Source organism: Vanacampus margaritifer, chromosome 1, assembly GCF_051991255.1.
Source record: "Vanacampus margaritifer isolate UIUO_Vmar chromosome 1, RoL_Vmar_1.0, whole genome shotgun sequence".
Lineage (NCBI taxonomy): Eukaryota > Metazoa > Chordata > Actinopteri > Syngnathiformes > Syngnathidae > Vanacampus > Vanacampus margaritifer.
Genome location: NC_135432.1, coordinates 2029336 through 2046398, shown reverse-complemented (window position 1 = coordinate 2046398; position 17063 = coordinate 2029336). Strand labels below are relative to the sequence as shown.

Here is a 17063-nt window from a genome sequence, read left to right as displayed (position 1 = left end):
GACATGTGGCAGCAGGACGGGTCCCGGGTCCCGGGTTGCCTGTTCTTCCTGCTGTACATCGCCAAGCCCAAAATAATTCTGAAGAGAATTTATGAATTCATGTTTATCAGTTGAAAGACTCAAGCAAGTGTTAAGCCCTTTATGTTCTATAGTGTACAATACAGATCTCAGCTCCCTCGTGTATCGAGACTGGCTGTGCCTGAGGGTTTTCTGAAACATGACTTTTTTTTTTTTTTTTTGTACAGCTGCTATACCATGTTTTTGCCTTTCAAGTATGTCCAGTGTCCGTTCCGCACCTGCATCCTTAAAATACTGCTAGCCTGCATTGTGTAATAATAAAACACTGCACAATGATTTTTTTCAAAACACATTTTAATTGAGAAAAAAGTCACAGTATAATGCTGACGCCATAGAAAAAAACAGCCAGTTGCAAACTTGTTCTCCGTTGACATGTATGAGCGGCGCCGTGAGCAGCCACATTTCTGTGCATTGTTTGCTTGAGACGAGGACAGCGTTACGCAACAGGTTTGACCGGCCTGGCAGGTTTGTCGTCTTATCTCTTGCCTGCTGACGAGCTGCTTTGGTTTTCATGTGCTAGAGTTGCTGGTATGGTTTCCCATCTTGCAACTTTCAAAGCTATTTACCTGTGAGCAGTGGAGCTGTTAGACATTTGTTGTTAATTATGAAAGCGTATTGGGGGGGGGGGTATTTTGGGGGGAACTTTGTTTTTTTTGTTCTTTTAGTATATATTTTTAATTTCCTGTTTTTCTGACCTTTTTTTTCAGTTTTACTGCATATTTTTTTCTGTCAAAAATATTCAAGAAAAACAGGAGGAAAAATTACTCAGAAAAACAGAGAAAAAAAAATCAGAAAAACGTAGGGGTGTAACGATAACGGCGATATCGCGATATTAAAACTTCCACAATATATCGTCACGTCACACCTTCGGTATCGCCAACCTCCCCACAATATATTGATGATTATCGTATGGTGATGTTTGGATATCGTGACATCCCTAAGAAAACGTGAATGTACGACTGCGTATTAGAGCCACTCATTTTATTTTTTCAGAGGGGGACATTATTCCGAGAAAAAACTCGCAAAAGTGGCACATTTGCGAGAAAAAAAACTCGGAAACTTACGGCAAATACACGTAGTGTACTACTCTTGATATTTGTGCCAATACTTTTCGGTCTGGTTTTCAAATGAGGAGATTGTAATGGGGTCCCCTGGTCAGTCATGGCCCCGTACGTAGGCCCTGTGGATTGAGCTGTGATGACGAGGGCAGCATCCTCCGCAGCAGCTTCCCGGGTTGCAAGATCTGCTGCAATGCGCTCTCTGCTTGGCCCGACGAATGTTCCCGTCTATGATGGCGATTTCGCCTCCTCAACTCTCGGTTCGTGTTCTCCAAGTGGGTTAAGCTGTTCAAAAATAAGCTCATCAGATGACAATTCGAGGGAAGACATGATGTAAATGTAGTATTGCTTCTGCTTGCTCACCAAGACGACTTGCCACCACTCAGCCAGTATAGCAGACAGCGGTGAACAAATATGTACTGCTCCTAATACGGAAAGAGAAAAGACAATTTACATTTGACCAGCCCTCCCGCCGCCTTTAATCAAACAAGCCATTCATGAATTGGTAAAGAAGTTACTATTATAGTAAGTACAAGCCAAAGAGTTAAGATCAAAACATTGTGTCAGTCAAAGATTTTCTGGAGGGTTAGCTAGCGTGTTCACATTTCGACGCTTTCTTAAAATAATTGCCAAAGTCATTTTTCCAGATTTTTCAGGAAACACCAAAAATGTAAACATTTACATCATGAGATGATTAAGGAAAAAAAAAAAAATATATATATATATTTTTTAAACTTAAACTCATTCACTCATTAAACTGGGGCTAGGGTTTGAAATTAGGGTTTTAAACTAAAACTAGGGCTACGCTTTCAAATTAGGGTTTCAAACTAGGGCTGGGGTTTCAAATGAGGGTTTTAAACTAGGGCTAGGGTTTGAAATTAGGGTTTAAAACTAGGGCTAGGGTTTTAAACTAGGGCTAGGGTTTGAAATTAGGGTTTCAAACTAGGGCTAGGGTTTGAAATTAGGGTTTCAAACTAGGGCTAGGGTTTCAAAATAGGGTTTTAATAGGGCTAGGGTTTCAAATTAGGGTTTTAAAGTAGGGCTAGAACCCTAATTTGAAACCCTAGCCGCTAGGGTTTGAAATTAGGGTTTAAAACTAGGGCTAGGGTTTGAAATTAGGGTTTTAAACTAGGGCTAGGGTTTCAAATTAGGGTTTTAAACTGGGGCTAGGGTTTCATATTAGGGTTTTAAACTAGGGCTAGGGTTTGAAATTAGGGTTTTAAACTAGAACTAGGGTTTGAAATTAGGGTTTTAAACTAGGGCTAGGGGTTTCAAATTAGGGTTTCAAACTAGGGCTAGGGTTTCAAACTAGGGCTCGGGTTTCAAATTAGGTTTTTAAACTGGGGCTATGGTTTCAAATTAGGGTTTTAAACTAGGTCTAGGGTTTGAAATTAGGGTTTTAAACTAGGGCTAAAGTTTCAAATTAGGGTTTCAAACTAGGGCTAGGGTTTTAAATTAGGGTTTTAAACTAGGGCTAGGGTTTCAAATTAGGGTTTCAAACTAGGGCTAGGGTTTCAAATTAGTGTTTTAAACTAGGGCTAGGGTTTCAAATTAGGGTTTCAAACTAGGGCTAGGGTTTCAAATTAGGGTTTCAAACTAGGGCTAGGGTTTCAAATTAGGATTTCAAACTAGGGCTAGGGTTTGAAATTAGGGTTTCAAACTAGGGCTAGGGTTTCAAATTAGGGTTTCAAACTAGGGCTAGGGTTTCAAATTAGGGTTTTAAACTGGGGCTAGGGTTTCATATTAGGGTTTTAAACTAGGGCTAGGGTTTCAAACTAGGGTTTTAAACCAGGGCCATTGACGGCTATATACGTCAAAGATCCATTTTTATCTGGGCTTAGATGAAGTAGAGCATCTGAAACCTAATTGTGCTTTACAGCAATATATCAACCAGTAGGGCCGACAGTACAATGCTACATTTCATTGTTAAAATTAAATTCATTAATTAAAATATAATATAAGTGGTCAGGACCAGCAAGTCCTTCGTAAGTGATAATAATTTAGAACCAAATTATATTTGTTCCATTAGGATGTTAGATTAATTTTTATTTTTTTATTTTTGTCTGATCAGATTTCAAATTCGTCCTCACAATAGCAGTTGCACACAATAATACTTCAGTATCAATCATCAGCAATTCTGGCTGCTGTTTGATGTGATTTTCACTTCCAATTATTATTTTTGGTTGGAAGAGGATTAGGGCCAATGAAGAGAGAGAAAAAAGTTTGGCAGGATTCTCAATTTATTCTCAAAATTTTCACTTTAACGTGCGAATTCTGACTTTATTTTCAGAACTCTGACTTTATTCTCAGAATTGTCACTTTAAAGTGACAATTGTGACAATTCTGATTTAAAAGTAAGAATTCGGACTTTTTTTAAAGTTAGAATCATGCCAATCTTTTTTTCCTACCGTTTTTTTGGTCATGTTCTTAGCTAAATATTGATTCTGAATTGCTCGTGTTAGGTGCCCTTATTTTTGTAGGGTAGCCATTTTCAATAATTGCAATATAATAGTGGTGGATTATGTCAGATAAGGCCCTCGTGAAGACCCGAGTCCCAAATGCACGGCCTACCACAACGATGACATTGCGTTTTCTATGCTACACAATTTGCCTTCAGCCACTGTCAGACTCAAATCCAGACCATCATTTTTCTTCCCCTGTGGGTTTACCGGCGTCTGAACCATCGCCATTCGATGCAGTCGTAAGTCAGCCACAGCAGCTCGTACATTGGGCCGGACGCCCCTCACGCACAGCTGCATCAGCCACAGCAGCGCCACGAAAGTCCCCGATCGACCTACACCTGCACTGAGATCACGCAGGGATTGTAAACGTACAACGGCCAATGAGCGCACGCCGCCGGACGGCACGGCACTTCATCAGACCTGCAGTGCACGACGGTCGGCCCCAAACGCGGCATGGCTTGCAAATGCTGCCGCACGTGATCCGTAAAGGCGCAGAGGGAGGACGGGTCCCTGGGGACGCCCCGGTCCGGCCAGGATGGATAGTGGTAGTGCGTGATGATGCGATCCGTTGGACAGTCTCTCTGAAACGCATCGAAGCCGTCTTGAATGAGCCAAAAGGGTCCGAGTGACCAGCTGGGCGGGAAGCACGCAGCTCGGGCAACGGCGGTGATTTCAAAGGAGCAACAGGCAAGACAAATTGCTTCTGACCTGCCTGAGGTTAATGGCCGACGTGAAATAGTCTGGGCCTTGTTTCCGAATCATTGTTGTCACTTGGAAAGGTCCGTGATAAACCGTTCCTGGCTCCAGAGACCAATACTCGTCACATAGAACCTGCAGCCACAGGAACATTTCATGTGATTACACAAGTTGATGGGAGATGTACACTGCCTGGATTAAAAAAAATAATAAAAAAAGTCACTATGTGTCTTTAAATGAACACATGATGTCGTAAATATGAAAAAGGTGGGGGAAAACATTTACTGTAAAGGCCAAGGAGTCATATTTGGTGGCTTAAAATCATCACAACCACTATATATAAATGCCTTGAGAAGTTTCACTTAAGATCTGGAAATGATTATTTATTGACTACAAAATGTTGTATCTTTGTTCGTCTATTTATGGCAGAGACAGCGACAGACGCAATACAGTAATTAAATGCTAAAAACCTGTGTAAGCAGATGTTACAATTCCTATAACGGAATAATTGCTTTGTATTTAAAAAAAAACAAAAAAAAACAGGCTCAGATCAGATTTCACACCAAGTACTTTTTGGTGTGCCTCGGTTGTAGAGCTTCCACTCATGTGTGTGTTTTTGTCCAATCAGATTTCATCTTAGACTTGTTGCCATGCAAGTATTAATTGCCCAACACAACCAGTCAACACGCATACAGATGAAATCTTTCTTTCTTTAACCAATCAGTGATCGGTGATACATGGAAAATAGGTTTAACTACTGTTTCCTGGTTTAGTAATGGACAATTCTGAACATGCGGGCATTTATGACATTTGACATCAATGCAACACCCCACTACACAAACAACATCGTGTAATTGCTTGTGCCTGCGAGGAAGCATACGAAGCTCTCAGAAAATCATGTCTAAAAGTGACGCAAATGTCCTATTCTTGGCTGGCTACGCTAACTCAACCCAAGATCAAAACACCACAGCCACATGCTAACGGCTAGCTAAGGTGCCCTATGCTAGTCTTTTGACATGTTAGCTTGTGTGTCACACATTGTAATTTTCTATGAAACCGTTTTTACATTTACAGCAATACAGTACAATATTCAGATGAACGAAGGCCTAAATGATATACATACAGTTGTAAGTACTTCATTTTCTTCCCTACAAGTGCCTCTTGGCAGTTTGTAAGGACATTCATCTAACGTCCTAGACCAATTCGGTTCTATTTCTGTTCATATTACCCTTTGTAATCATCACATTATGTCAAAAATAATCACCACAAATCAAATTACAACGATCTAAAGTCCAATGCTTTTTAATGAGCTTGCCCCCCCCCCCCCCCCCCACGAGTAAGGCCGCCATTTTGACTTTGGACTTGAATTTAGATTTGTTCATACGCAAAGTGTATCCCACATCGTTCTATCGTGTTTCGTACGTTATGATTCAGACGTTTTCGGCGTCTCACCATGTCCCGGTCTCTCAGCGCCGTCACCATGACAACCGTCCTGACGTTCTGCTCCCACACCATCCTCCAGAAATCTTCTGTGGTGTGACGCAAGGGGGCTTGGGTGCAGATGAAGTCTCTCTCGGAACCTCCGCCCTGCACGCAGATGTTGAGGAGACCACGCATGCGACTCCGTAAACCAACCCGTCAGTATTGATTGAGGGGGGAGTGAATGAACGAATGAGAACTCTTACAGGTACAAAATTGGCGTTGATGTAGTCGCTGTTGGGAAAGTTTTGAATGGACAACCTGACGCGGCAGTGGTCATCTGGAGGAAGATGTGGTTGAGAAAACAAGTCATAAACATAACGGAACTAAAAAAATGAATAAAAGCGATGTTACGTTAAGTACTTACATGGCAAGATGTATGGATATCGGTTCTTTTCTCTGTTAGCCTCCATGTCCGCCGTCTTGCTTGGAAGATCTTTACCGACATCCTTCAGCTCCTTCTCAAAGACATTGATGAGATCTTTGTTGGTTTTCAATCCAGTCAATGAATGGATATCTTCAATATTCCTAGTTTTTATGTTCAAACTTCACGGATCAAATTATGACACCAACTCAAAGAAACAGATTGATGGACTGTGACTATGATTTGACCTTTGCCAAACCAAAAACCTTCTTGTTTGGACATGAAAGAAATCTTTTTTGAGCAGCAGATGAGGACGAGTTACCTCAAATTCCTGCATAAAGCCTCTGTTGTCAGAAGCAGAGAGCGCCTGACATGTAGATTCAAACTCACGCAGGATCTGAGCTCTTGAGGCCGTCTGCACTCTGCAAAACAAAACCCACGGTGGATATTAAAAGTCTACACACCCCTGCACAAATGCCATATGGAGACCAAGATAAATCAATTCAAAACATTTTCTACTAAAGTGACCTAAAACCTCTTGAAATCGGAATAGTTTTTTAATATTTAAAGTGGAAGTCAACCTAAACCATTTCTTGACAATAATATGTTATACGTGACCTCATTAGTCTAAACATGACATTCTGATTAATATTACATTTGTGGAATTATGAAGCAAAATCCAGCTGTTTTTGTCCATCTCAGGCGGCGGCCATTTTGCCACTTGCTGTCGACTGAAGATGACATCAATGTTGCTCAGGTTTCAAGCAACAACCAATCACAGCTCACCTGTTTTCTGAAGCTCCACTGATTGGTTGTTACCTGAGCAACTGTGATGTCGTCTTCAGTCGACAGCAGGTGGCAAAATGGATTAAAATGAGACGGATTAAAATGGCTGGATTTTGCTGCTTAACTCATATTGCATTAACACGATATTAACTCATTGATTCGCAGCCATTTTCACTGAAGCAACCCCCCTTGCTCCCGGCTGTTTTATTGGATTTTGACTGATTCTGCAAAGTCCACAGAATATTGTGTTCTATTTAAAAACATGGAACCTACCAAAGAAAGATTAGAGTCTCTATTTTCATCAGATTTTTTTTTTATACTTCTATTTCTTATTTTTTATTTTTAGAATATAGCTAAATTTCATCATTATTCTCAAACCTGTTGGGAAAAAAAGCTTGTTGCAATATTCTGGCTGATCTCTTATACTCTGTTGCCACCTGCTGGCCGTTTTTATAATAACTACCATTGCTTTAAGCGACTTAGAAGCTGCAGCAAAGCCTTCTGTATGCTTTAGCATAAAAAAAAACATAAAAATTTGGGTTTGAATGCGTTAACCAAAATACCATGTTTAGACTAGTGGGGCTGCATAGAACGTATTATTGGGGTTGACTTCTCCTTTAAGAATGAACCAATCACATCCAAACTAATGCTAAATGGCAGTTAGCAGTCATAACACACATGCGACCATTTAAATTCCCTCTCATCAATCTCAAATGTGTTTCAGATGTTCTCGGGTTTTTTTTCCTGTCATTATTTTTGCTTTGGAGCAGAACCCTGGAGCTTTCATGCTAACGCTGTCTGCCATTTCGGATTGTCCAGTATGCTGCCAGTATGGTGTTGACGGGCAGTGTTGTGTTTGTACCAAACACAACGTTTTAGAATTATGTCGTGATAACTTACATTGATGTTTCTGCATCTGGCAATTTATTATTATATTATATTATTAGTATGGGATTTTTTTTTAATGGGCTTTAGGTGAACTGATGAATACACACACGCTCGCACGCACACACGCACACACACGCACATACACATACTCACCCACATACAAAAAAAAGGGTATATATATATATATATATATATATATATATATATATATATATATATATATATATATATATATGTGTGTATATGTGTATATATATATGTATATGTATTTAAAAAAAACAAAAAAACATTTATTAATTTTTTTTTGATTGATTTGTTGGATTTTTAAAAAAAAAAAAAAAAAAGGAGAGCAATGATGATGTCAACTCGAATGAACAATACTGAGCTCTAGAAAAAAAAAAAAAAAAAAAAAGAATTATGTCGGACCATAACACCTGATCCCACGTGTTTTGGGGAGAGTTCAAAAATGTTTTAGCAAACGTAATCTGTGTGGATGTATGTATGTGTGTGTGCGTACTTCCACTGATTTTGCTGACAATAGAGAAAACGGATCCTTCGCGCGCATTGTGAAAACTCATTGAAGTGTGATTTTTTTACGGGCCTGACCTCATGTCTTTTCTTGACGTGGAACTCTAACTGGAGCAGGATTTGGAAGCGGGATTATTCAGTCTTGATGCTGCAAAAAAGAAAGACTTCCGTGTGTGAAGCAGTTACTGTACGTGGGTGTCAAGTCTCGGCTTCCCAATCTTTCTTCTCTATTTGATCCTCGTCGGTGCACCTTCAGTTGTGCTGATTGAAATGAGAAAATGTCAAATCCATCTCCTCATGTCTAGCTTAGCTGTGTGTTTCCAAAAGCCAACACGGTGAGAACGACAAACAAACCTTCTTACAGCGGAAGTGTGACAAATCCAAGAAGAAGAAAAACCTGCCCCAACAAGTTCCCAACACCAAACAGTCAGCAAGTTCCCAGTTTCACGGCCAAAAGCTTTCAAGTGCTACCTATAGAAGATCGAATTACCTTTGCCAACAATGAGTTCCTGACGATTTCTAGTGCGCCGCAGATCGAAGGCAAATGTCCATAATGCGCTTGAAGTCTGTTTTTAATCAATGTGTCATTGGAGTCCAAGGCGGGAGAAGCGGTGAGAAGGGTGGAGCTACAGGGCGGAGCCTGAGGAAATGAAGAGGCGCTCTCACTGGGCTGAAGATCAGGTGGCCCTCAGCTATTCTTCCTTTCTGAAAAAAATGCAATTTCTTCTGGGAAATGTCGGAAGATCTCAAGCTTACTTCCCCGTGCTTATGGCAATGATGCACATTTGTTCCAGAAAGAGCTGTTTATTGTTCTGGATAACATAATGATCATCTAATGAAGAACATTGATTGCACGCAGGAATTCCCGCTTTTGCTGACATTTGTTTCAATCTGCTCTAATGGAAATCTTCATGATCACCCCCCCGTCACGGAATACACTGCAGGGACAACAGGATTGGAGCACAATAGTGCTGCTGAGGCCACATCTGGAAAAGAAACACAAAAAAACAAGTTAGTCCACTTCTAAATGTTTCCCGAGGTTAAAACGTCCACTTCGGTGTCAAACTCATTCCGCAAGTCGGAACACTTCAAGAAAAGTCACACGTGTTTTACCTTCTTGACGCTTCATTTCAGGGCTCCCTCTACAGTAAAGTGTGAAGCAAATACAACAAGTTAGTTTGGATCAGAAATTGTAATTCAGAGGTTTTCATTTAAAGGGACATTCATTGATTCCTAGTGCCATCTAGTGGTGAACTAATAATTCATTCATTTAAAAACAACAACTATGTCTATAGTATGCAAACAAGATGTATCACATGAACATATATATTTTATATATATATATATATAATCGTAGGTCTAGTAATCACTTATTCAATGACATGGGTGTAGTCTCACCTTACTTAGAGCTGCCATGTTTGGCCGCCATCTTCCTGCTACGGATGCCCAAAGGACAACTTGGAGCGAAAGGGTCGAGCGCAGTTTACCTTCCACAGCTGCGGCCTGCAGGTGCTCGTCACTAACTCCCCGCGATTTGGGCCCGTTGCTTGTCACTTGCTGCTTTGCTCTTGCAAGCTTTTACCAGCTTTTTTTTGTTTTGCAGCTCCTCCCACTTGGCGCTCTTGTTAGTGGGTTTATAACCAAGCAGTCTAAGGTGGGATTGGAACCCTCAACTCTTTGTTTACTGGTCGAAGCTCCACCACAGTACCCACTGAGCCAAAGAGGACTCTCGTTAGCCACTCCAGCCTACGGCTCCGGCTAACTCTCGCTAGCCGCCCTTGTTAGCCGCTGCGGCCTTTACAAGGGATGCCACGTCGCCGTCGCTCGCCGAGATGCTCGTTGGCTCACGCAAAATGAGAATTGGTGGTAGGCTTACGAAATGTGGTCTCTCTGAGCCACCGTAGTGTGCGTGCTCCTGCATTTCAAATGATATTCTTTGACCACTAGACGGCACTAAGAACCCCACGCTGGGTCTTTACAGGAAAAAAAGAGCATATTGAATGGCAACATTATGCGCAGTTTGAACTTTAACATTGTGTTTACGTAAAGGACAAGCAGAAACTGTACTTTGCTGAAACAACGATTCCATTGAAATGAATGCTTAAAAACAAACAGACGCAAATGTATTGTATGTGAAAATTAAATACAACTGAATGGTACATAGAAAATGCACAGAACTTGAAAAGTTAAAAACAAATTTACTACATGAAAAGTATCAAATGCACAATTTGATTTTTTTACATTTTAAGCAGGCTTGCAGTGCCCTAGCGAGAAGCTTCGTACCTGTTGTAGCCTTCATTTCCTTTCCCAAATATTGGCTTCAACAATACCAATATGCTTGATTATGTTTTATCTTTTAAATGAATGTTGTTTTTAATTCAGTCATCCTTTTGCGTCTTCATCGTAAATATTGTGTGACTTTTGACAAGAGAGAATCAACAACATTCTCAAAAGTTACCACGAAAGTTGGTGTTTTTTATTTCACCTCTGAGTACAATTAAACTTGCATCAATATTAAAATCAGTCAGCGGAATTAACTATATAAACAAATAGAACACCACATTAAACGATGGGAGCTTAATTTCCTTATTTTGCCAATGTCTAACGTCCACATGCATTTTTAAAAAGTCAATAAAATGGAACGTTTCTGGCATTCATGATCTTACTCCAAAATCACTTGACTATGTCATAAAAGAAATATTTTATTTTACATACTGTAGTCCTTTGAAAGAGGAATTTCAATAGTCCAGCAGCGGATGGTCAGCGCCAGCGAAGGTCAAGGGTGTCCGTCCCTGAAAAAAGGTTGCCGAACCACCCAATTAGCAAAGCAATGTATTTGGGCAGTTGGCAGTCGTTAGTGAGTGATTCACATCATGGTAACATCACGAGTGTCTTCACAGAAGAGACTGTATGCGCATCTATTTGAAGACTAAGTTGTTTGAGTGAGGACAAGATGTGACAATGCTACTTGGAAAAGTACGTTAAGCCCAGAGTGTTACTGATTCATATTTGGAACTTGTGACGTCATCTTTATGTAGCAGCAAAATAACCTCTTGGCCCACATGCGGTTATTGACAAGCCGATTGTGTAAACGTTTGAATGGACTGATGTATTTATATCTTTAGGTTTCCACCCACGTGTTTTTTTCACAATACATTTTCACAACCGGACGTCTGTATGCAATGTTTTGCATGGCCACTGGGTGGCAGTGTGGCTTTCCCTGATGGCAATCCCTTAGAAAGATTTGGAGGGTACCAGGCAGGTTCAAATGGTTGGCAGGCAGCCACCTACCAGCAAAAAAAACGAATAACTTTTTCACATGACAACATTCTTATCGTTATTAAACTCCCGCGAAGAATCTGAGCTCATGTTACTGAAGATAGATTCGTTCTGATTTGAATGTAAAAAAAGAACATGAGCCCGTTTATGAGGTCTGCATGTGCGGCTTGAATATGTTACATCGAAGCGGCATGTTGTTTTCTTCCATCCCGTCTTGTGCACACACTGCAGAACTGTGGAGGTGTGTTGTGTGTGTGTGAGTGTGGAACAGGTTGTGTGAGTGTGTGTGTGTGTGTGTGTGTGTGTGTGCGCCCCAGCGATGGTGCGATGATGGTGACTCATCGCTGAGTTGTGTGTGCTGTATATAAGTGAGAGGCAGTATATGATGCTTGCACAGGAATACTGCAGTCTCATATAGCCGCTTGGCTGTTCTTTGCAAACCATTCTTTGTTCTTTAATTAGGTGGATGCCATGGAAACAAGTCAAACACAGGCAGGTGTGATGGAGAAAAAGCCCCGCAATCATAAAAACAACAATAGTGTACTGGAGAAACTCCTTCGTCATATCAACCTTGGGTTTTGTTTTCTTTTCCAGCTCAGATTTTTTGCACTTCAAGCAGAGACAAGGACAAATAGTTCAGTGGAAGTTCATACGCTTCACCATCTGCTTCATTGGCCAAAACGAGGGCCTACGCTCCCTTTGGATTGATATTTATTTCTTTTTGGTGGCACGCAGCGAATGCAAAGACACGTTCCTTGCTTACAAAAAAAAAAAAAAAACGCAAAAAGCAATATGAGTGCTTAGCCCAACTAATTGCATACGACTTCATAGAGGTCAATTCTCACGACCTGCATTACAGGACGATTAGTTCATGTCGGAATGCCACAACGTACGTCGCAGCCAGTCGGATCTATTTAGTTCATCACACAAGAAATGAGTGCCGAGACCCACTTTTGCTTCAGTGCGGCACCGAGATCTAAAATTAAAGCTTTGCACGCATTACTTGGCTGACCCAAACACTGCGAGGAGCAAAGCAGCACATGATGGATCGCTGCAGCACTCGAGTCAAAACTGAAGAGATGAGGAGGAATGTTCACATTTCTTAGGTTGCGTTCACAAACACACCCGCTGAAAATGACAAAAGAACAATCACGGGCCTCATTCGGGGCGGGTTCCTTTCACTTTTGTTGCGAACATAAGTTGTCTTTTGCCGTATTCTCTATTGACTGTAGCCGTATGTACTTGTGTAGACCAAGGTACAACAATGAATAAATGTGTTGCTGAATGCGAGCAATCCGTTCCCAGCTGACTTAGACCAGAGGTTTTTATTCATTCATTTATTTAACCTTTAATCAACCAGGTAAAATGTTTGAGAACTAATTCTCATTTACAAACATGACCTGGAGGTGAGATACACCCTGAAATTGTCGCCACTCGCCAGTCTGTCACAGGGCTTTGGTTTTCTCTTTTTTTTTAAACCACTCCATCTGAAAAAAAAAAAAAAAAGAAAACAAAACAAAAAAATGATATGAGCTATTGCAGCATTATGCACTGTTTGAACATTAACACTGCACTTAAAAATAAGAAAAACAAAAACCTGCATTTAAATATAGTAATTATTCAATTAAAACATATTAATGCACGGGATTTATATAGCGCTTTTCTAGACACTCAAAGACGCTTTACAACGGAACGCATACGTTATTCATCCACTCACACATTCACACTGTGGTGGCGGTCAGCTACTTAAGTAGCCACGGCTGCCCTAAGGCAGGCTGACAGAAGCGTAGCTGCCAGTGTGCGCCTACGGCCCCTCCCACCGCCGCCGAAAATTCACACCTTGCATACACCGGTGTAAGTGGCACTGGAGGCATTGTGTGTGAAGTGCCTTGCCCAAGGACACAAGGACACATGACTTGGGGAGAGCGGGGATCGAACAGCCAACCTTCTGGTTACTGGACGACCGTCTCCACACCCTGAGCCACGGCCGATAAAGTATTGGCCATACAAGTATTGTACCTAAATAAATGTTTGATCAAAGGTTCTTTGGGTATAATAAAGTTAAATACAACTGAATTGGACTTAGCAAATCTACTGTACTGAGTAAAATAAAATAAAACGTTTACGAAAATCGGTACGCAGTTTGAACATTTAATTCTGTGATTCTTGCGTGTGCCACTAGAGGGCGCTCACGCACCACTCGTGCTCATACGACACTCTAGAATATTTAGAACCATTTAGAATATTCAATGCATGTGTATGGAATGGGTACATGACTTCCGACCTCTATAAGTCACGTCCTAAACTAAAAACTTTGAAACCACACAGTGTACACATCATCACTTTCACGTGGAATTTAGCCTGAGGAAGTGCGGTGGAAGTGCGAGTATTGGGACAGGACCTAAATGACGCAAACAGTGACCAGAAAAAGCGCAAGTGTGTGATTTATGGAAGTCGGAAGTCAGTGGCATTTACCCAATTGACCCAATAATTGGCAAAAACGAATGCAAGCACGAAGGCACCAGCCCAAATTTAAAGCAATCTCAACAAGGTGATTGCTTCAAATGCTCAACTTTAAGCTAGCAACAGGCTAACAAACAAGTGACTAGCAGGAACTCTATCATACTCTTACTTCTAACGTCAAGTCTAATGTGAGCAAAAAGAAATGAAAACAAAGTATCCGAAGCAATCAATCAAGCATCTTTTGGGCAAGGGGCTTAATAATAGAAACATTACAACGAGGCACTATCATGCTAATCAATGTGAGGTTATTGACGGTTTCAAGCTGATTTCCCCCCCAAACTCCATAAAATAACAATTTAATATCATCAGTCAGTATAAAGCTGTCTTCATAACTGCATCCTTTACTTGTTTCACTGCCAAGTCCTTTCTTTTCTTTCAAAATTGTGCACCTGAATTGTGACTGCCAAAAACGTTTCGTAAAATCCTATGGAGGAATACCAAAGACGTTAAAATACGTTTTTTTTTCAAAACAGGTGAAACTAACCATTTTCTATTGTTGATTACTCAAAAACGGAATAAGGTAGAAACAAACTTTTTTTTTTCTGATGGAAGATGAGAGTCCAATCTTGTTTTGGCAGTATGTGTGTTTCCATAGTCCAAACACATAATTTTCTATGGACCTTGAAAGATCAGTCAAAATGCTTAAAATCGGCTGGCACCCACGGCATCCCTTTTCTGAAAACGTCTGGCAGTCAAAGAGTTAACATTTTTCCTCTCCATGAGTATGATAACCGCATTTCCTATCATTCTCCACAGCCCTCCATCATCTCACATAACTTCTACAGGGACGACACCTCTGATTTACAAGTCACGATGCCAATATCGATAATCCTTGCGATTAGATTTCTTATCAGACCCATAGTAGTTGCAAACCGTAAGGTTGTGATCAAAATATATAATTTTTTTTTTTTTTTAAAGCTTTATGGATATAATTCCAACATATACACCGTCCACGTGGGGTTGCCATCTCACATTCTACACTGTAGTATCAGTGTGTTGAATGCGTGTGGCCTGTTTCGTCGTATCGTAAAACGAATGCCGTTTCTCCATATCAAGAAGACAGAGTACGTTCTTGTGACGCAACGAGCAGTTTCCCGGCAAGCCCCGTCCGTCTTTTACGTACCTTCCCAGCACGTATTACCTTGCTGGCGTATTTCCGTCATTCATCACAGTTATATCATGCGACTAGATTCCATTGAATTTGTACTACTATTTGGATGTTTCAAAATGTGTTTGTACAACGTACATCAGTCAAAAACCTTACGTGTGTCCTTGTGGTCTCGTGGAAGGTCATCAATGGCGGCCCGAGTACGGTTCCATTCGAAAGTATGCATAAGCCAAGACCACACGGAATTCCCGGATGTCCTTCTCTTTTGCCAACTTAAACCCAGGATGCATCTGGTTGTTGCTTGGCGAAGGCTTGGCCGGGAAAATATAACAAGATGCATTTAGGACTTCAAGGAACGAATGGCAGCCGAGGAGCATCACGTTTGCATCATCCCCTTTTATGAGCGTAAATAACTTAACTTAATTAAATCTAGTCCTTTTATCACACAACTTAGTTTAACAACTGTAATTAACAATATCATGTATAAATATATGTTAATACCTATATACACACACATTCAATGATCATTTTTATAGATTTACCACAATTTCCGGAGAATCAGAACAAAACCTGCACCTCACATTGGTGTCTTTCCAGAACCTTTTTTTTTTTCAATATAATCCTAAATTGAATAAATCCCATGTATAATTTCAAATGATACTTGTTTAATATTTTACTCGTAATTATATAACATCCAGTCTGGTGGTATACATTATGGCAATGCATCAGAACCAGGAAGCATAACATCCGGGTATTCCGTCCGTTCTTGCGTTTGCTTTCGGAAACGGTACTTGGGCCGCGATGGATGACCTCTCACGAGATCACAAGGACGTAAGTACGGACAGGAACCACTCGTTCACCGTAGCACCCCAAAAGGCATCTTTTTTTTTTTTTTCTTTTCGGGGAGAGCTCAGTATTGATCATTTGACATCATCATTGTTCTCCCTTTTTTTTTTTTTTTTTTTTGTATGTGTGTGTGTGTGTGTGTGTGTGTGTGCGTGCGTGCGTGCGTGTAAAAAAAAAAAAAAATTCCCATACCGTTCACCCAAACCGAACACTTCAAAATCCAGCCAGAGCCGTGGGGCCGCCAGGAGACCCGAAGAGGGACCAAAGAAAAGAAAGAAAAGCGAAAAAGCTTACGGCCATACTACCCTGAGAACGCCCGATCTCGGAAGCTAAGCAGGGTCGGGCCTGGTTAGTACTTGGATGGGAGACCCCAAAAGGCATCTTAATGTGAGACTTTGCTGCCAAACAAAACATAAAAATGAAAGCCAGTGTCTTCAAATGATGTCAGCGACATGCCGTTTGAGGCGACTGCGTCCAAATGTCTGCTGTGTCCAGTCCAATGTCTGCTCCAAGTAAATTTCCTGGTGCGCTATTATACACTGTAAACTCCAGTGAATCATTTTTTTCCTGTGACACATTTTGATCAGATGTGCCATCAAACAAGCTCCGAATTCACTGGAGCGCAAGTCGACATGTGGTGCCTCACTTTCATCATCTTTGAGTCATTACCGGCTCATCATTATCCCTCTCGAGCCAACTGTCTCATCCAGAGAGTCCAACTGTTTGGTAGCATTTTCTTTTGCAGGTTCCTCAAAGCGGCCGCAAACCAAAGCGGGGAAGACAAAAATCACAGCGAGGAAGACAAAAATCACAGTGAGAGCGGCAGCACAAAGGAAGCAAGTACAGCGGGGGGAAAGCAGAGATCCCTTCAAATGAGAGCTTGAAAGATGGCGAGAGATGGAGGAGGTCGTGTGTCATTTCCAGACCCATTTTGGGAGAAGGTATTGTTATGGGCAGATAGACGCAAA

The 17063-nt window shown here is 41.0% G+C and overlaps 1 protein-coding gene and 1 long non-coding RNA gene across 5 annotated transcripts; both read right to left on the bottom strand.

Moving 5' to 3' along the window:
- Positions 1-341: 341 nt before the first annotated feature.
- On the bottom strand, positions 342-9218 carry LOC144058835 (receptor-type tyrosine-protein phosphatase V-like). Of its 4 annotated transcripts, XM_077577427.1 has the most exons (12): positions 8830-9181; positions 8694-8736; positions 8418-8600; positions 6460-6559; positions 6141-6231; positions 5980-6053; positions 5747-5881; positions 4307-4429; positions 4019-4179; positions 3806-3941; positions 1500-1561; positions 343-1421 (listed from the first exon to the last, which is right to left on the bottom strand). In XM_077577427.1, the coding sequence occupies exons 3-12, from the start codon at positions 8420-8422 to the stop codon at positions 1238-1240; spliced, it is 1071 nt and encodes a 356-aa protein (XP_077433553.1). In that variant the 5' UTR covers positions 8423-8600; positions 8694-8736; positions 8830-9181; the 3' UTR covers positions 343-1237. The 4 variants fall into 4 exon arrangements, with proteins under 4 accessions (XP_077433570.1, XP_077433553.1, XP_077433561.1 ...); XM_077577444.1 differs by lacking the exon at positions 8694-8736 and having other exon boundaries at positions 342-1421; positions 3748-3941; positions 8418-8487; positions 8830-9218; XM_077577435.1 differs by lacking the exon at positions 8694-8736.
- Positions 9219-9277: 59 nt separating this feature from the next.
- On the bottom strand, positions 9278-9823 carry LOC144058857 (uncharacterized). Its single transcript, XR_013295499.1, has 3 exons — positions 9738-9823; positions 9453-9481; positions 9278-9325 (listed from the first exon to the last, which is right to left on the bottom strand). It is a non-coding gene; the product is annotated as an uncharacterized LOC144058857 (long non-coding RNA).
- Positions 9824-17063: the final 7240 nt, after the last annotated feature.